The following is a 21,947-nucleotide window of genomic DNA, read 5'->3' on the forward strand; positions in this document are numbered from 1 at the left end:
TGATAACGAAATCACAGATGCCCCTCGTGGATTTAATCAGACATCTCAGCTGAAACCAGGAATAGAGATGGGATTATACCAGCAGAGACACTACCAGTTTGGACTAAAAGGAAGAGTTGGGACAAAACAAAGGAAAGCTGGATTCTACAGGACAGGACAATGTGAGGACACAGAGAGAAGACAGCCATCTGCAAGCCAAGGAGAGAGGCTTCAGAAGAAATCAAACCTGCCAACACCTTGATCTTTAGTCCCAGGTTCAAATGTGAGAAATAAATGTCTGTTGATCAAGCTACTCAATCTGTGGTATTTTGTTATGGCATGCCTAGTAAACTAATACAGACATCAACAAACAATTCACTGAAGGAGATAAACAAATGGCAAAAAGCACATGAAAAGATATTCAACTTAATTAGCCATTAGCAAATTAAAACCACGGCAAGATATCACTGCACGCATATCAGAATGGCTCACTTAAATAAAATAGTGGCAACACCAAATGATAGTGAGGATGTGGAAGAACTGGACTGCTCACATACTGCTAGTGGGCATTGTAAAAGGTTATAGCCACACTGGCAGTTTAGCAGTTTCTTATAGAACTAAACCTGCAATTACCATACAAGCCAGTAATTGCACTCTTGCGCATTCATCCCCAGGAAATGTTAAATTTATACTCACGCAAATATCTGTATTCAAGTATTCATAGCAGCTTTATTCCTACTAGCCAAAATGGAAAAAACCCTTCTGGAAACAACCCAGATGCCCTTCAATCAGTGGATGGTTCAACAATCTGTGGTACACCTACAGCATGGAATACCACTCAGCAGTAAAATGAAACAAGCTATTGACATCTCAACAACTCTGATTAATCTGCACAGAAGCATACTGAGTGAAAAAAACTAATCCTAAAAGGTTACATACTGTATTACTCCATTTATACAACATTCTTGAAATAACAAAATTATAGAAATGGACAAAGATTAGTGTGAGGGTAAGGACAAGAAGCGGGAAGTGTGGATATAAAAATACAACGCAGGCTTCCCTGGTGGCGCAGTGGTTGAGAGTCCGCCTGCTGATGCAGGGGACACGGGTTCGTGCCCCCGTCTGGGAAGATCCCACATGCCGCGGAGCGGCTGGGCCCGTGAGCCATGGCCGCTGAGCCTGCGCCTCCGGAGCCTGTGCTCCGCAATGGGAGAGGCCACAACAGTGAGAGGCCTGCATACCGCAAAAAAAAAAAAAAAAAAAAAAAAAAAAAAATACAACGCAAGAGATCCCTATGGTGATGAAACTGTTGTATCTTTACCTTTGGGGTGGCTACATGAAGCTAGATATGTGATTAAATGGGAACAGAATACCACCCCAATACACACACACAAGTAAATACAAGTAAAACTGGAGAAATCTGAACAAGACTGGTGAAGTATGTCAATGTAAACATCTTGGTTGTGATATTGTACTATAGTTTATCATTGAAGGAAACTGAGTAAGGGGTACACGGGATCTCTCTGTATTATTTTTTATAACTCTATATGAATCTACAATTATCTCAAAATCAAAAGTTAATTAGAAAAAAGTTATATGATAATTACAACTCATTTATAAGAAGAGAAGCCTATTTTTAAAAACGGTCAAAAGATTTGAACAGATATTTCACAAAGTAAGATTAAGAATACCACTAAGTACATGAAAAGATACTTAAGGTCATTAACTATCAGAAAATGCAAATTAAATGAGATACCATTACACACCCATGAGAATAGATGAACGACAATGACAATAACAAATGTTGCCAAGACTGTGGAGCAACTAGAACTCTCACAGGCTGCCAGTAGCAACGTAAAACAGTACAACCACTTTGGAAAACTGAGAGTTTCTTACAGATTTAAACATAAATCTACTATGTGATCCAGTCATTCCACTTCCCAGAGAAATAAAAACATATTTCCACATAATAACTTAAATGAATATTCATAGCAGCTTTATACATATTAAAAAACTAGAAACAATCTAAATGTTGATCGCATAATGTGATTTAGCCATACACTGGAATACAACCCAGCAATGAAAAAGAAATAATCATTGATACATGCAACAAGATGGATGAATTCTCAAAATCATTATGTGAGTGAAAGACACCAGACACAAAAGAGCATAATTTAATTCATTTAAAGTTCTAGAAAATGCAAACTAATCTGTAGTGATAAAACCAAGATCAGTGGTATCATAGGCAAAAAGAAAAATGGACATGAAAGGAACATTAAAAAATTTCTTATTCCATAAGAAGATGGAAATGTTCTGTATCTTCTTAACTGTGGTGGTGATTTTACAGGTGTATACATCTGTCAAAACTCATCTAATTATAATCTTTAGGTGGGTGATTTGTCGTATGCAAATTATACCTCCATAAAAATGATATTAAAAAGTTTCACAGTGTTTTATTCACATGTGTGAGTAAGACACTAATCCTCCAAAACAAGACTAAAAGTCATATATCTATTTCTGAGAAATACATTATTAAGGATGAGATAAACCACATTTTCATACTCTGAAATTAGAGTATCACATTTAAGCTTCAAGCTTAACTCAAGAATTTATTTATTTATTTATTTATTTATACAGGGGTTTTTAATGTTTTGGTTTATTTTATTTATTTACTTTTGGCTGCATTGCGTCTTCATTGCTGTGCGTGGGCTTTCTCTCTAGTTGTGGTGAGCAAGGGCTACTCTTCATTGTGGTGCATGGGCTTCTCATTGCGGTGGCTTCCCTTGTTGCAGAGCACGGGCTCTAGGCGTGCAGGCTTCAGTAGTTGTGGCACACAGGCTCAGTAGTTGTGGCTCGTGCGCTCTAGAGTGCAGGCTCAGTAGTTATGGTGCACAGGCTTAGTTGTTCCACAGCATGTGGGATCTTCCCAGGCCAGGGATTGAACCCGTGTCCCCTGCATTGGCAGGCGGATTCTTAACCACTGCACCACCAGGGAAGTCCCTTATTCAAGAATTTAAATCACTGAATTTTATTTTAGGACGTCAAAGGAAAATTCTCTTAAATGACTGTAAGAAAATTGATAAGAAACTAAGACTGTAGTATTACCAACAGTAATTAACTACTTGTACTAGTTATTAGTTTATGATTAGCAATTTTTAACAGTTTCTACAACAAACTCTCCAGAAAACAGATTTAAAAATTTATTCCACATAGCTCCTTCATGCAATATGGTTCAAGCACGCACGCGCACAAACACACACACACACACACACAATCAGAAGCCCTTTTCATCTCAGCTTAAGCTTTAAAGTAGGTGACAAGAACTTCCCTAACTACTCCAAATAGACAGCCTTGACAGAAAAGCTTTACTTTGTACATTTTACAAATTTAGGCCTAATGTAGGCAAGTAAGCACTTACCAATAATGAATGACTGATCATGTGTTATTATGGGCTGAGTTGTGTCCCTTCCGAAATTCCTATGTTAAAATCCTAACCCTCAATACCACAGAATATGAATGTATTTGTAGATGGAGTCTTTAAAAAGGTCATTAAATTAAAATAAGGTCAACATGGGTTGGCCCTAATCCAATAGGACTGATTTTTTACAAGAAGAGCAGATTAGGACAGATACACAAAGACGAAAAGATGATCATGTGAGGGCACAGCAAGAAGGTGGCCATCTGCAAGACAAGGACAGAAGCCTCAGAGGAAACCAAATCTGCCAAAACCTTGATCTTAGATTTCTAGTCTCCAGAATCCAGGGAAAATATATTTCTGTTAATTACGCCACCAAGTCTGTGGCATTTTGTTATGGCAGTACTAGCAAACTAACATATAAGTTAAATGCTTCAAACTGTCATGGCAGTAAAAAATAAATAAGTAAACAAACGGAAGCTAAGTATATTTTTCCCAAAAAGAGTAAAGGCAATGGGATTTACTATGAAAAAAATTTCCCTTTCTTTCCAAGCAGCTCATAAAATTAAATGCAATGGTGACCACTAGCAGGACACAAAAATAATTAAATAATTACAATAACTACTTTTCTCTAATTAAAAATACAGCTAGACAATATATAAATAGTAAGACCGGAACATATAAGAACTACATCCGAGGATATACATCTACCAAATATAAAATACTATAACTGTTCTCTGTAATGAATTCAGAATCCCTTCTTAAAACTTCTTGTTCTTTCACATTGCACTATTAACTGAAAAGGAACAAAAATCAATGAAACCACAAATGAGGTTTTTTCCTTTCTAATTTTTGCTGTTTTCCTATTTTACTTACTGATCATGTAGACTTTTACGAATGAAAAAAGTAAATGAAATTTTTTTAAAACTTTGGAGGAATAAGAAAGTGAAAAAAGCTTAAGTAATTAGATAAGAAGTAAATAGAAAGAAAATGTGACCACACATATACATGTCAAAAAAAGAAAGAAAATTCATTTTCTCATGTCTGATCCCTTTTTTCCCCAAGAGTGTTCCACCAATCTTCTCCACCAGTGTTATCGGGAGAGAGAAGTGAGCAATAAAGAATAATGAAGTGTCAATTTTTAGAACATTCCAACCTCTAACCCCAGGTGCAATCATGTTCATGGCCTAATGGAAACTTGGTTTGTTCCTCTAAAGCTCAAGCTGCCACAGTCCCCTTCCCAACCACCTTTAGGTCCTGACCCGCTCTCTCAAACTAAACACAAGAAAACACGAATTCGATATTAAAGCCAAAGGTTTTGCTCTTCACGTTTAACAGAAAAGATGGTCTTCAAAACCAATACAAATATCTTTTGTGTTAACTCACGTAGAGAGCTATTAACTTTGAGGTTCAGAGAAAAGAGACAAGAAAATCCTAGGCACTGTTTCAAACTGATGTAATATTCAACTTCTCAGATATGTCATAAACACCTACTGAAAATTCTGATATAAATTACATATCTCTACACAAATTCCTGTCTGCTTGTCACCAAAACAGTAAAGACTGGGGGGAAGTTAATACCATAACACCTAATTTACCCTCAAAGTATGTTCACTTGTATTGAGCATTTTAGGTCTATCTCCTTCGTTATATGGATTCAAATATGGCCTATTAACATGTATTACTACATTAATCTTAGAAATTGAAAAATTCTTTTTGCTAAACATCAGAAGAGTTGATTCAAAATAATGCTGAATTAGTAATATTTTCATTAACTCTTTACCAAAAACCAATGTGTTTCAATTATTTTTTAATTTACCTAGTTCTTCATTTACCTATTTATCTGTATGTAGCTATCCAGCTTTGAGCATTAAAATACCAACTTTATTTTTACATAAGTGACATCTTGTGGTGTTAAGCGGTATAACTTTTCCTTTCATGATCCAAATATGCCTTTTTTTATAGTTTCAACGACCAGAGAAAAATATGTAACTGGAAGGTTAAAGGAAATCTTACTATTACCAAGAAGTCACTTTTACTTTAGTACCACATAAAACAGTAACTATAATCGAAAAGCAAATTTTTACCAGTTACCTTTCAGAATTTAAGAAGTCGCAGGGCTTTTACATTGTATAAATTACCTCTTTTTAAAAATATCTGTAATTCATAACTCATTAAAACCTTCTACTCCTTTGAAAGGCAGTGTAAATTAAGGGGAATATTAAACTATGTAGCACTGTACACTCTCTCAGTGCTTCTCCAAGTATGATCTGAGAAAGACTGGTCCAAGAACCATTGCCAATCCACAAATTTTTGTTACTAATCCATAAGGAAATATAAAAAGAAACTGAGAGCAAGCATTTAGAGCAATTCAACAGTGTAATTTTATATTTTTGAATCTAATAGAAAATTGGGGCTTGCATTTTGCACATATTTTTCCATTTCGTTTTTCTAGCAATTTATTTTTTATTGTATTTTGCATTCATATCCATCCACAATGGATTGGAAATTAAAAAAAGAAAAGGCCCTTCACCAGTTTGAGAGCACTGCACTACACAATTACTTCCTTCTCCCTCAAAAGAATCACCAAAATGTGTGTACTACAGAAAGCAACACCTGAAATTTAAATCCAGGAATGATGGATTAAGAAAAGTGATAAGGAATAGTGATTTACAGTTGGAGGTACATCCCCAAAAGGATGCATCAAAATCTTTGAAAAGGGGAGGGCTGGATCTTTCTTAAGCCCTACCAAAAAATTCTAAAACATGGGCACCTCTTCATGCTTTGAGAACTACTTAAATGAAAGATGCTTCTACTCCAAGAGGTCCACTGTATATATGAATAGTTATGCAGAAAAAAAAAAGTTGGGAATAAGAGAATTTACTTTTTTCTAGCGTTATGCATCTAAAGGAACTGGCCTTCATAATTAGTTTATGTGCACAAGGTGAAGGCTTAGTAACTTTCAGTTCATTTAGGGCCTATATGTACGTCCCTTGGATGACACTCAGAACCTTATGCAGTTTTTGGCACAAAGTATTCACTTAATAAATACAAGAGTGAATAAAACCAGAAAACTCCATCTACCTAATCATCCATCTATTAAGCCTCTAAAAGGAGAAACCATAAATTATCCAAGTAAATATGAACTTTTCCTCCTACAGTGTTCACAGAACTAAAGAAAGAATAGTCTACAATTGCTATCGCAACATCATCAACCCTTGGTAATCTTTTTCTCTTACTCCTCTATTAAAACTTCTCTCATAAAAGTAACAAATAATTTCCTTATTTAAAAATCCAATGCAAAAATCTCATGAGTACTTTTTGGCTTTTTCTCACTTTTTTAAAAAAATTTTTATTGGAGTATAGTTGCTTTACAACATTGTGTTAGTTTCTACTGTACAGCAAAGCGAATCAGCTATACATATACATATATTCCCTCTTTTTTGGATTTCCTTCCCGTTTAGCTCACCACAGAGCACTAAGTAGAGTACCCTGTGCTATACAGTCGGTTCTCATTAGTTATCTAGTTTATACATGTATCAATAGTGTATATATGTCAATCCCAAGCTCCCAGTTCATCCCACCCACCCCCCTTTCCCCCTTGGTATCCATAGGTTTCTTTTCTATGTCTGTGTCTCTATTTCTGCTTTGTAAATAAGACTGTCTATACCAATCTTTTCAGATTCCACATATATGCGTTAATATATGCTATTTGGGGACTTCCCTGGTGGCGCAGTGGTTAAGAATCCACCTACCAATGCAGGGGACACGGGTTCAAGCCCTGGTCTGGGAAGATCCCACATGCTGCGGAGCAACTAAGCCCATGTGCCACAACTACTGAGCCTGCGCTCTAGAGGTGGCAAGCCACAACTACTGAGCCCGTGTGCCACAACTACTGAAGCCCGTGCACCTCGAGCCCGTGCTCCACAAGAGAAGCCACCACAATGAGAAGCCCATGCACCACAATGAAAAGTAGCCCCTGCTCGCCGCAACTAGAGAAAGCCCACACGCAGCAACGAAGACCCCACAGAGGCAAAAATAATAAATAAATAAATTCATTTTTTAAAATACATATATATATGATATTTGTTTTTCTCTTTCTGACTTACTTCACTCTGTATGACAGTCTCTAGGTCCACCCATGTCTCTACAAATGGCCCAATTTCATTCCTTTTTATGGCTGAGTAACATTCCATTGTATATATGTGCCACATCTTCTTTATCCATTCCTCTGTTTCATGAATACATTTAGATTATTTGATATAATTGACCACTACTCTTCCATCTTTAAATTCCTACCTTAGAATCTGTAATTCTCTATTCTCATTTGGTTCTCATTTGCACTTGTGACACACAAATGAGAAAAAAAATGGCAAAAATCCTTGCCCTTGTAGAGTTTTCATTTAGTAAGTAAAAAAACAAACATAATAAAAAAGTAAATTTTACAGTCATGAGATGAGGGAAAAATAAAGCAAAGGGAGATAGAATGCAGGAGGGAAAGGAGGAGGTAATTTTATACAGGGTGGTCGGCATAGGCTAAATAAAGAGACATCTGAACAAAGATTTGCAAGTGAGGTAGTCAGCCATTCAGATACTGGAGGGGAGGAACAGGGAGGAAGAGCACTCTAGGCAGAGACAATGAAGGAGGGCAAATAATACTAAAGGCTTTGGTGTTTACTCTGAATGAAGTCAGGAACCATTGGAGGGTTCTGAATAGAGGAGTCATAATCTAATACACATACAGAATCATTCTGGCTGTAGGCACTACAGAATCTGCCCATGGTGCTGTAGCTTGTGAGATACTTAGTCTGCCACAGAAAACGACTATAAAAGCTGGAAAAAAAAATAAAGTAATTTTCTCAAGGCACCGGAGATCAACCCATGCAGGCAGGACTTAAGGGGCCAAGATCCTGGAAAGAAAAGAAGCACACAAAGTGCACTTTTTATTCACATCAGCTTTTTTCCCTGACTGCATTTCCCCAACTGCTATCTGGGAGAATAGAACCCAAGGAGAAATGACAGTTTTAAAAGACTGAGGACACAAATGTTAAAGTTTGGGGCCACCAAAGGCAATGGAACTTGAAAGGCGAAATTACAGAGGAGGGAATCAATGAAAAGGTACACAAAAATCTGTGTACAAACTCCCTTCAAGTAGTTGACTACATTTTCACAGGGCAAGATTCTGGGAAATCCAGCAGAAAACAACAGCAGCTGGGAGATTAAATACCTGAGCAGAGATTTCAGGAAACACACATTGCTGGGAAGAGAAGTTGGAAATCAAGTCTCCCAGGTAGAGAGGCGCTGATAAATACCCTGGCCTTTCAGTTAAGACCACAGAAGGGCCACAACTGAAAAGTAAGGATATTCCCTAGGAGTATAAGAAAAACTGAAATAGACAAGACATTTAAAAGCCTAAAACTGAGCTTAAACAGGATCAAAGTGATCTGCTAGAACTCTATCTACCTATCAGAAAAAAAACACAACTCTCTTTGGAAGAAGATAGCATCTAGAGACTCGTCAGTTTTCTTATCTTAATTGTCTAGCATCTGATCAAAACTTAAGAGACATGCTAAAAACAGGAACAAATGACAAGAGAGATAAGGAGGGAGGGAGGGAGGGAGGGAGGAAGGGAGGAAGGAAGGAAGGAAGAAAGGAAGGAAGGAAAGAAGGAGAGAAGGGAGAGAAAGAGAACAAAAGGACTAGAAACAGATCCATGGGTAATTCAGATACTACAGTTATCAGATAGGGACTTTAAAATAACTACAATTAATATGGTCAGGAATACAGGAAAAGATGGACAAAAGAGACAAAATGATAAAGAATGTCATTAAAGTAGGAGAATCTATACAAAATAATCAAATGAATATTCAGAAATGAAAAGTACAGTTTATGAAATTAGAACTCATTAGATAGGTTTAACAGCAGACTAGAAATACCAGAAGATAGGACTATTGAATGTGAAGGCAGGTCAAGAGAAATTATACAATTTGAAGCACCAAGTAATAAAAGAATGGAAAACACCAAACAGCACATCAGAGACACGTTGAATATGGTCAAAATATCTAACATACTTTAAATTAGAGTCCTAAAAGAGAGGGGAGAGAGAAAGAAGGGGACAAAAGCAACATTTCAAAAGTTAATGGCTAAGGGCTTCCCTGGTTGCGCAGTAGTTAAGAATCCACCTGCCAATGCAGGGGACACGGGTTCAAGCCCTGGTCCAGGATAATCCCACATACCATGGAGCAACTAAGCCCATGTGCCACAACTACTGAACGTATGCTCTAGAGCCCGCAAGTCACAATTACTGAGCCCACGTGCCACAACTACTGAAGCCCGCACACCTAGAGCCTGTGCTCCTCAACAAGAGAAGCCACCGCAATGAGAAGCCCGTGCACCACTATGAAAAGTAGCCCCCACTCGCCGCAACTAGAGAAGGCCTGTGAACAGCAACGAAGACCCAATGCAGCCAAAAATAAATAAGTAAATAAATAAATTTATATTAAAAAAATTAACAGCTAAGAGTTTTTCCAAACTTATGAAAGATATAAACCCACATATTTTAAAATCTTAAGAAAACAGGAAAAACATAAAGAAAACTACACGAGGCCTAGCATAGCCAAACTGCTGAAAATCAAAAGACAATGAGAAAAACCTTAAAAGCATGTAAGAAGAAAACACATTTCCTTAAGGAAAGGGTCAAGAAACCTTTTTAGTAAAGGGCCAGATAGTAAATATTTTAGGCATTACAAAAGGCCATACCGTCTCTTATGATTGCAGAGTAAAATCAGCTATGTACAATACATAAATAAATGGGTATGGCTGTGTTCCAATAAAACTTTATTTATACAAATGGGCAGACCATAGTTTGCTAATCCCTGTTTTAAAAGGACCAACAATAATACTGAAAATCAACTTTTCAACAGACTTTATAGAGGCCAGAAGACAATGAAATGACATCTTTTAAAAGCTGAAAGAAAAAAGGCCAATATATAACTCTATACCCACTGAAAATACCCTTCAAAACTGAAGGTGAAAAAAAGTGGTTTTCAGACCAATAACTGCTGAGGATCTGCTGCCAGGACATAAAAGGATATGATTTCAAAAGGAAGATAAAATAATTTGAAATTTATATGCAATTTGTATGTATTCTAAATTTATAGCTTCCATCTATAAAGCAAAACCTGATAGAATAGAAGAAAAACATGTAACCACAATCATGATTTGCAATTTTAACACACCTCACTTAGACAGAACAAGCAGGTAAAAAATTCAATAACGATGCAGAAAATCTGAACATAAATAACCAACTTAACCTGACATACACAGAACTATATCCAACAACTGCAGAATAAACATTCTTTTCGAGTACACACAGAACATTTACCAAAATAGACTATATGCTGGATAAGATCTTAAATTTCAAAGGTCTAAAATCATATAAGGTATGTGGAATCTAACTAAAAATCACTAACAGAATATTAACTAGAAAATGCTCAGATGTCTGGAAAGATAAGCAACACACTTCAAGTGACCTATGGACCAAAGAAGAAATCATCAGGGCAATTAGAAAATATTTTGAACTGACTAATAAAACTGCAACATTTCACAACTCATGAGATATGGCAAAAGCAGTACTTAAAGTAAATTTATATTTCTAAATGCAATATAAAAGAAGAAAGATTGAAAATCAATATTCTAAGCTTCCATTTCAGGAAACTAGAAAAAGAATAGCAAATTAAACTCAAAGAACAAGTAAATAAATAAAGGATAAGAGGAGAATTCAATACAATAGAAGGCAAACTACAATAGAGAAAAATCAGCAAAACTAAAGGTTGGTATCTTTCAAATAGGTTGTTATGAAAACTTAATGAGATGACTGTAAAGCACTTATCACTGGGCCTACCTAGCACATTCATTTATTCAGTATCTACTAAGTTCCATGAACTGTTCTAAGTACTGGGACTTACATTCTAAGTGAGAATGCAGTGGGGTGGGGCAGAGGTGACAGGGAATGACAGAAATGAGTGAAGAAGGAAGGAAGAGGGAGGGAAGAGAGAGGGAAAGGGAAGGAAAACATAAAGATAGAAAGACAAAATAAGTACTATCCAAATAATTAAAATAGGGTAACACAATAAAGTAATTCTGGGCAATCACAAAACACCTCTATGGGTAACGGTGATCAATTAAGCTGAGATCTCAAATGACAAGGAGACAATCACAGGAATTTTGCAAAGATACTATGGCAGGAATAAACATGGATATATAAAGACCCAAAAGAAGGTGTACAAAGTGTCTATAAATGTAGACTATGGATGTTTTCTCAAGTACACTAAACACACAATAAATATTAGTTGACAGAATAAATGAACATAGGCTATATGCTAATCGTGTTCCTTAGACGGATACAGAAAAACTCTTAAAGTTTCACTGGATTCTCATTGGTCATGGGCCCCAATAAAGATTAAAAACTAGGCATACATCTTCCGTGTATGCATACCATCTGTGCATGCTTTAAAAACCATAATGCTACACATATATCACAGGAAATCTCCATATTTGTCAAACCCTTTACCAAAACCCTCAGCTACTTATCCTGTTGGCAGCCAACAGGAAGTACATACTACTTTTGCTCAGGATATAAGGAATACCTTCTAGAATGTGACTACTCGTCCTTAAAGTTTTAAAAGAAATGTCACAGAGCCACTTGATTTATAGATGCTGAGACAAAATACTGCTTTGAACAGGCAAATGCTCTTTTTCACTGTTTAAGAGCACCATAAACCAAAGATGCCACTTTCGGTAAAAGATTAAAAGATTGGGGGAGTCTCAAAAGCCATTAAAAATTGATAAATAAAGGGCTTCCCTGGTGGTGCAGTGGTTGAGAGTCCGCCTGCCGATGCAGGGAACACGGGTTCATGCCCCGGTCCGGGAAGATCCCACATGCCGCGGAGCGGCAAGGTCCGTGAGCCATGGCCGCTAAGCCTGCGCGTCCGGAGCCTGTGCTCCGCAACGGGAGAGGCCACAGCAGTGAGAGGCCCGCGTACCGCAAAAAAAAAAAAAAAAGATAAATATAAACACAGAAAATTTTTAAAATTTGCACTAAAACTAACTGCTATAAACTAAGTCAAAAAACAGGTAAAATGAATTTGGGATTCATCTCATAGGAGGGCTAATTTCCTTAAAATACACAGGGCCCTTAACTAATCAGTAAGAGCTGATCCAATAGGGAAATGGCCAAAGGACATTTGAAAGTATTTCACTGAAAGAATAAACCAATAAATATGAGGGGGAAGACTTAATGCACTGACAATTATAAAGACTCAGTGTAATAACATCTTGCACCTATAAGACTGGCAAATATTATGAAATTTGATGGTACCCAATATTGGCAAAGGTGTAAGGAAAACAGACTTTACTGTTAGTGGAGGGAGAAAACCTCCACTAAATTACCTTACCTATCTCTAAGGTAATTTAATAAGATCTATCCTAATTAAAAATGCAATAAACTTTGACCAACAACTCTATCTGTAGGAATCTTTCCTACAAATAAATTCATACAAATACACAAAAATTTATGTTGCAGTATTTCTTATACTCAATAAAAAGTGAAATCAATCAATCAAATACTCTTCAAAAAGAGAACTAAATAAATAAAAGTAATACTGGGAAATATTACACAGTAGTTAAAAAGACTGAAATAGTTTCATATGCTGATATGGACAGGCCTCCAAGATACGTTAAAGGAAAAGCAAAATACATAGAGAATAGGATATGTATTATCATTTAGTTTTAAAAAATTTTTCTAGAAGGATACACAAGAACTTTTTCATTGTGGTTATCATGGGGGTATAGGAATGGGGGATTTAAACACTTTCTCTATTACTAACTAGCCACTAACATGCCTTACATTTATGACATATAATTAACTTATTTAGCCACCTGATAGTGGTATTGCTCTCTAAACACAACTTTTAAGTATACCACCACAGAATTACGGAACAGCAGAACAAGGAATTAAACTTGAGTCTTGTTTTCAAACCAACATTCTTCCCATTTATAACATTGCTAGGAACTTCTAAAGTTGAGTATATTAAGAAAATATTTCAACTTCCAAAAAACAAAAGTCCAGGACCAGATGGCTTCACAGGTGAATTCTATCAAATATTTAGAGAAGAGTTAACACCCATCCCTCTCAAACTCTTCAAAAAAACTGCAGAGGAAGGAACACTCCCAAACTCATTCTATGAGGCCACCATCACCCTGATACCCAAACCAGACAAAGACACTACGAAAAAAAAATTACAGACCAATATCACTGATGAACATAGATGCAAAATTCCTCAACAAAATACTAGCAATCAGAATCCAACAACACATTAAAAGGATAATACACCATGATCAAATGGGATTTATCCCAGGGATGCAAGGATTCTTCAAAATATGCAAATCAATCAATGTGATACACCATATTAACAAATTGAAGAATAAAAACCATATGATCATCTCAATAGAGGCAGAAAAAACTTTTGACAAAATTCAACACCAGTTTATGATAAAAACTCTCCAGAAAGTGGGCATAGAGGGAACCTACCTCAACATAATAAAGGCCATATACAAAAAACCCACAGCACACATCATTCTCAATGGTGAAAAACTGAAAGCATTTCCTCTAAGATCAGGAACAAGACAAGGATGTCCATTCTCGCCACTATTATTCAACAGAGTTTTGGAAGTCCTAGCCACATCAATCAGAGAAGAAAAAGAAATAAAAGGAATACAAATTGGAAAAGAAGAAGTAAAACTGTCACTGTTTGCAGATGACATGATACTTTACATAGAAAATCCTAAAGATGCCACCAGAAAACTACTAGAGCTAATCAATGAATTTGGTAAAGTTGCAGGATACAAAATTAATGCACAGAAATCTCTTGCATTCCTATACGCTAATGATGAAAAATCTGAAAGAGAAATTAAGGAAACACTCCCATTTACCACTGCAACAAAAAGAAATAAAATACCTAGGAATAAACCTACCTAAGGAGACAAAAGACCTGTATGCAGAAAACTATAAGACACTGATGAAAGAAATTAAAGATGATACAAACAGATGGAGAGACATACCATGGAGACATACCATGTTCTTGGATTGGAAGAATCAATATTGTGAAAATGACTCTACTACCCAAAGCAATCTACAGATTCAATGCAATCCCTATCAAGTTACCAGTGGCATTTTTTACAGAACTAGAACAAAAAAATCTTAAAATTTGTATGGAGACACAAAAGACCCCAAATAGCCAACGCATTCTTGCGGGAAAAAAGTGGAGCTGGAGGAATCAGACTCTCTGACTTCAGACTATACTACAAAGCTACAGTAATCAAGATAATATGGTACTGGCACAAAAACAGAAAGCCAGATCAATGGAACAGGTTAGAAAGCCCGGAGATAAACCCATGCACCTATGGTCAACTAATCTATGACAAAGGAGGCAAGGATATACAGTGGAGAAGGGACAGCTTCTTCAATAAGTGGTGCTGGGAAAACTGGGCAGCTACATGTAAAAGAATGAAATTAGATCACTCCCTAACACCATACACAAAAATAAACTCAAAATGGATTAAAGACCTAAATATAAGACTAGACACTATAAAACTCTTAGAGGAAAACATAGGAAGAAAACCCTTTGATATAAATCACAGCAAGACCTTTTTTGATCCACCTCCCAGACTAATGGAAATAAAAAGAAAAATAAACAAATGGGACCTAATGAAACTTCAAAGCTTTTGCACAGCAAAGGAAACTACAAACAAGATGAAAAGACAACCCTCAGAATGAGAGAAAATATTTGCAAATGAAGCAACTGACAAAGGATTAATCTCCAAAATATATAAACAGCTCATGCAGCTCAATATTGAAAAACAAACAACCCAATAAAAAAATGGGCAGAAGACCTAAATAGACATTTCTCCAAAGAAGACATACAGATGACCATAAAGCACATGAAAAGCTGCTCAACATCACTAATTATTAGAGAAATGCAAATCAAAACTACAATGAGGTATCACCTCACACCAGTCAGAATGGACATCATCAGAAAATCTACAAACAACAAATGCTGGAGAGGGTGTGGAGAAAAGGGAACCCTCTTGCACTGTTGGTGGGAATGTAAATTGATACAGCCACCATGGAGAACAGTATGGCCGTTCCTTAAAAAACTAAAAATAGAATTACCATACAGCCCAGCAATCCCATTACTGGGCATATACCCAGAGAAAACCATAATTCAAAAAGATACATTCACCCCAATGTTCATTGCAGCACTATTTACAATAACCAGGTCATGGAAGCAACCTAAATGCCCACTGACAGACGAATGGATAAAGAAGATGTGGTACATATATACAACGGAATATTACTCAGCCATAAAAAGGAACGAAATTGGGTCATCTGTAGAGACGTGGATGGACCTAGAGACTGTCATACAGAGTGAACTAAGTCAGAAAGAGAAAAACAAATATCGTATGTTAACACATACATGTGGAACCTAGAAAAATCGTACAGATGAACCAGTTTGCAGGGCATCTGCAGAAATAGAGACACAGATGTAGAGAACAAATGTATAGACACCAAGAGGGGAAAGTGGCGGGGGTGGTGGTGGTGGTGGGATGAATAGGGAGATTGTGATTGATAGGTATACACTAATATGTATAAAATAGATAACCAATAATAACCTGCTGTATAAAAAATAAAATAAAATTGAAAATTTCAAAAAAAAACATTTCAAGAACTGTAAAATAATATTAGTATAAAATCCGTAGCCTAAGGCGCTACAACACTTCCTCCCTAATCTATAATCAACCACAAGAAAACTGCTGCATTCTTTTTTCTCTTAAATTCAAAACTTTTATGAAAAGACAACTGATCACTGGAACCATAATAAACACTAATTCTAACTATTCTCAGTAGTAGTCTAAAACATCTGTGATACACTTCTGTTTAAGTCAAAATAAATTTTATTTTCACTGACATTACTTTGACTATATTTGGTTAACATTACCTCATGTAGATTCATCAGTTCAAAATTAATTAGTATTACAGAATAGTGTATTCCATCCAAACAATTCATCTTTGTTGGCTCACATGCCTCACTGCTACTGGCATGCCACTGTAATAATGGGCATGGTGCCACAGTAACAGATGGGCATAAATACAGACATGCCAAAGAATCAGTGTGTGCATCAAGTTTGAGTATTAGTATTAGATTTTCCTCCAAGAAATTCATAAATTATAGTAGAATAATATAAGTTTTCTACTTCTATGTTAATACGATATGCCAACTCAAAGCCAGATTAATTTCTAAGTCCTTAAAAAAAAAAACAAAAACAAAAACTTTCCAAGGCCACAGAAGGCAAGTTTTCCATCTGATGAGTTTGGATCAGCCTTTTGTATAGGGAATTGAGGAAACCGATATGCAATCTCTACCTTAGATCAGCTTTGTCCCTGAAGCACTTCAAAATCTCAGTAAAAAATTCTGTTTTTAAGAAGTCACTTGGCACTGTTACAAGATGAAAAAGTTCTGGGGATCTGTTGGACAACAATGTGAATATAGTTAACACTAATGAACAGTACACTTAAAAATGGTTAAGATGGTAAATTTTTATGTTACATATGTTTTTTTATCACAATTAAAAAGTCACATGACCCTGTCAAGTTTCCTGATGAAGGTAATGTAGGCCTAGAAACAGAGAAAAGGTCCTACAATGTCCTACTTGACAGGGAAAAAAAAATCTAAAAATGCAAATCACTGAAGTTTACATGATTATTTAAATTTTGCCATCCGTTGAACAACTATTGTCATTTTCGAAAGATTAATTTATTTCCACATATGGTTTTAAATTTTTGAAATATAAAACATATGATATTGACCAAATTATACTGAATATTTTTATAATTTTTACCACATTAATGAAAAGTTTTAAAATACTAAGAATGCTAAAGAAGGGGAAAAAATCAGTGTGGTCGCTATTATCCAAAATCATTTGTTAAGTATTGTACAAGGTTCCAGGAAAGATGGCTGTGTGTGTGTGTGTGTCTGTGTGTGTGTCTGTGTGTGCGCGCACGCGCGCAAAGAAAAACTATCTCCTTCCAGGAATTTAACCACATTTTCTCTTTAAAGAAATGTTCAAGCATCCAATCACCTTGGGAAAACCAATCTGTTGTTTTATACTTGTTGATATTGACAGATACGCAGAAACTACAAGAACTATGAATTTTTAACTTTATTTAATTTACTTTTAATTAACCCTAGCATTTCTACAACATGTAATGTTAAATATAAGGCATCCGTTTTTATTTTATTAAAGTACATAAGAAGTGTTTGTAAATTTCTCACTGCCCCTGAAGGCTATGAGCTCAAATATTCAGAACAGTGTTCCAGACTTCTGGATATAAAGACCTAGGTAAAATTTCAACAAAAATTCTGGGTAATGACCTAGGGTGGCCTACTTTTTTGTCTGCCAAATAAAAATGTAACAAAAACTACCCTCCTCATAAAATAAAGTAGAAAGGATGTTTGCAGTAGCCATTTGTATTCCTTTTGTTATCTGACTGCTCACATTATTCTGGGCCAATATTACAGTGACCTTTTCAGTAATCACAAACATATCTCAAGAAGAAATTTTTGACAGAATTTGATTAAATCTAATGAAAAGTGCAATTCCTTAGTCACAGACAACTATGTATATTGCTCCCTCACGTTCTCAAATATACATTCTCAAATACATAATAGCCCTTATCTCCTCCCCCTGAAAGCCGAAGTTCTTTGGAAAGTGCTCCTCCTTTACTCACTTCTCTCCCACCTGTCAATCCTCTGCAATCTGATTTTCCCTAACACTGTTGTTACCACCACGATCACCAACCTTATCAGTAAATCCAAGAAACACTACCTCTGACTTTAGTTTACTGGGCTACTCACCAGCAGCTGGCACTGCTGACCACTTAACTCCTTCCTGAAACCCTCTCTTCCTTCAATTTCTGTTAAAGCAAAACATATGTAAGTCCCTCTTCTTTTAGGAAAACTGTACTCCTTCTCTAAGAATAGACAACTTTAAAGCAACAGGATACCTATCAGCAAGACTGATGGCTAAGCAAAAAGTTTAGAACAAATATATATTTTTTCATTTATACTATCTATAATCATTATTCCCAAATCCTTGATAACCACACAGAAGAAGTGGCCTAGTGCTTATTAACTTCATTTATTTTTATGTAGTACACATTAAAGATACTATATGATTTTGTATTTTCAAGTACTTGTGAAATATAATTCAGAAAAACAATAATGTCAAATTTAACGATAATTTAAAAATTAAAAACATAAAGCAATGGTTAATGTGAAAATTAACAATGATTCTAAACTTTTAAGTTGAGAAAGGACATTAAAAACAAAACTTTTAAGAAGCTCAAATGATCTTAATGGTGCCAAAATAGTATTAATAATAATTGTGCTTATTATGTATCAGGCACTGTTAACTGTTTACGTATGTTAAATCTTTTAATCCTCACAATATTTTGGTGAGTGCAAGTACTATTATCATCCTCATCTCCATTTTTCTGATAAGGAAAACCAAGTGCATAGAGTGATAAAGTAACCTGCCCAAGTGCCACTTAGTAACTCTGTAACAAGTTTTCATACCAGGCAGAGTAGCTCCAGAGTGGGTGTGCTTAAGCATTATGCCATACTGCCTCAGCAAGCCACAATAAACAACTTTATCTGCCATCTTCCTCCTACAAAAGTAGGAAGTGGGTCTGATCCTTTTCCTAAATCTTAAGCACAATGCAAAAGCTGTTTGTATAATGAACTTCAAGCATTTCCCCAAACTTCATTCTCTCTTCTTGGTCTTTTAAGTGAGGTTCAATTCTCCCACTCCCTTCAATGTTAACTTAGTACAAAGATTCCTCCTTGGCCTTCTCCTCACACATCACACAACTTCCCCTCAATGGCTTCCAAAATCATCTATCAATTGATGACTCCCAAATCTGTATCTCCAACCTAGGTATCTCCTGAGTACCACACCCATGTATCTAATGGCTTAATGGACACCCAACTATCAAACTCAACAGGTCCAAAACAGAGCTCAACACTTTCTTTCCTCACTCCAAACTTGCTCTGTCTCCTGGGTTTCCAATATCACAGAATACTTCCACCATTCACATAGCTGACCATTCCAAACACTTAGGTGCAGCCAGAGTGATCTTTCTAAAATATAAATCTCACCACATTGTACCTCTACTTAAAATCCTTCGGTAGCTTCTTACTGTGCAAACCTTTATGATAAGTTCAAATTTATGAGCATGGTATACAAGACCCTTCATAATATGGACCCTGACTATCAACCATCTTTCACGTGTCCCAATTTCCCTCCAACTCTGTGCTCCAGCCATACTGAACTTTTCCTATTCTTTAAATAAGCCCTAAATCCTTGCCTCTAAACCAGCAGTGTCCAATAGAATGCTCTATGATGACAGAAAGAAATATTCTTTATCCACATTATCCAATATGTTAACTGCTAGCTACACTGAGCACATAAAAATGTGGCTAGTGTGACTCAGAAACTAAAATTATTTCAATCAGTTTAAATTTAAATAGTTACCTTTGGCTGGTATCTACGGTATTGAACAACACAGCTCTAAACCAAGGTATACGCTATTCCCTCTGCCTCATGTGTATACAGGTATGTGTGGAAAGCCCTGGTCAGTGCTAACATGTAACATCGTTAGTATTGACTCTTCTGTTAGGTTATTCCCTTTGTTCTTGTAGTTAGTAATTAATAAGGTCCCACTCTATACAAGACACTATTTAAAACAAGACACTATTTTCTAATAGTTTAGTGGTTCTTCCAAGATAGTGGCTTAATTACAATTTGCCCCTAAAAGGACTATCACTTTAAGAAATGAACAGACTCCACATATTAGTAAGTGAAAAAAAGCAAATTACAATATTACACTAAAAAAGTATATAGCTTTGCTTTAAAAATACACAGTATATAGGCAAAAAAGACTGGAAGACCTGTATCTTTTTAACTGATTCTCTATGGGTATTAAAATTAGGGTTATTTAACTAATCTGTATTTGCTAAATTTTCTATAAGGAAAGAGGGAAATCAGTCCAGTGATTATCTTCTCCCTGTTGCATCATCAATTTATTCCTTCCTCTTCATAAACTAACGTTCCCTTCCAGATACCATTCCGTTTCTTTGCTCCCCTATACAGTAATACATACTAACTACAACTCTCCTTTCTCTTTTTTTTTTTTTAAGATTTAATTTTATTTATTTTTGGCTGCACTGGGTCTTCATTGCTGTGCCTGGGCTTTCTCTAGTTGCGGTGCGTGGGCTTCTCCTTGCGGTGGCTTCTCTCGTTGCGGAGCACGGGCTCTAGGCGCACAGGTTTCAGTAGTTGTGGCACCCGGGCTCTAGAGCGCAGGCTCAGTAATTGTGGCGCACGCCCTTAGTTGCTCTGCGGCATGTAGGATCTTCCTGGTTTAGGGATAGAACCCACGTCCCCTGCATTGGCAGGCGGATTCCTATCTACTGCACCACCAGGGAAGTCCCTCTCCTTTCTCTCTTGAACCCACTCCAGTCAGGCTTTCAGCCCCACCACTGCACCTAACCTGCTTGTCAGGGTCACCAAAGACCTCCAAAGTGACAAATTCCAAAGCCACTTGTCAGTACTGTAATCACCTTACTTGACCCTATCTGACAGAAACGCTCCAGGAATGCCCCAGAGATTAGTACTCTGACCTCTTCACTTTCTACATTCACTCCCTTGATGTCTCACCCAATCAGGGTACTTAATACCCTCTATAACCCTATGGCTCCCAAACTTATATCTCTAGCCTGACTCCTCCCTAAGCTCCAGACTCATATATCCAACTGCCTATTTAATATCTCCTCTTGGATGCCTAATAGGTATCTCAAACTTAACATGCTCAAGCTCTTGAACCTCTTCCCCCTTTAAAAAAATTCCTCTTTACACAATCTTCTTCATTTTGATAACAATTCCAAACTTCCAGCTGTTTAGGCAAAAAAACCTTGTGTCATCTTTGGTATCTTTTTCCCTCACACACCACATCTAAACCATCAGTAAATCTCATTGGCTCTACTTTCAAAATATATCCAGAATCCAACCACTGCTCTCCACTACCACCAGTCTGATTTAGTCATCCCCTTCTCTTGCCTGGGTTACTGTGGTGGTCTCCTTGCTGGTCTCCCTGCCTCAAATCTGCAGTCTATTCCTAGTTCAGGAGACAAAGTGATTTAAAAACGTAAGATGGATCATCTCACTCCTCTGTTCAAAACCCTCCAATGGCTTCCCTTCTCACACAGAGTAAAATCCAAGTCCTTAAAATGATTTACAAAGCCCTACACAATCTGGCCCTTACCTCTCTGACCTCCTCATCTGCTAAGTCCCCCCTCTTTCCTTCATTCACTCTATCCAGACACACTGACCTCTTTGTTGATGCTCACAGGTCAGAAACACTCCTGCCTCAGGG

At 36.5% G+C, this 21,947-nt stretch overlaps 1 protein-coding gene across 6 annotated transcripts in view; it reads right to left on the reverse strand.

The window, feature by feature from the left end:
• The window catches only part of AP3B1 (adaptor related protein complex 3 subunit beta 1), a 274,518-nt gene that overhangs the window by 239,216 nt on the left and 13,355 nt on the right, over positions 1 to 21,947 (reverse strand). For 5 of the 6 annotated variants that reach the window (XM_073802233.1, XM_073802229.1, XM_073802230.1 and 2 more), the window contains exon 2: positions 16,878 to 16,979. The exons of the other annotated variant lie outside the window; for it this stretch is intronic. In XM_073802233.1, the coding sequence (XP_073658334.1) occupies positions 16,878 to 16,979 (102 nt within the window). The remainder of the gene's footprint in view (positions 1 to 16,877; positions 16,980 to 21,947) is intronic. 6 annotated transcript variants of the gene reach the window in all.

This window comes from Tursiops truncatus, chromosome 3 (genome assembly GCF_011762595.2).
Source record: "Tursiops truncatus isolate mTurTru1 chromosome 3, mTurTru1.mat.Y, whole genome shotgun sequence".
NCBI classification, from domain to species: domain Eukaryota; kingdom Metazoa; phylum Chordata; class Mammalia; order Artiodactyla; family Delphinidae; genus Tursiops; species Tursiops truncatus.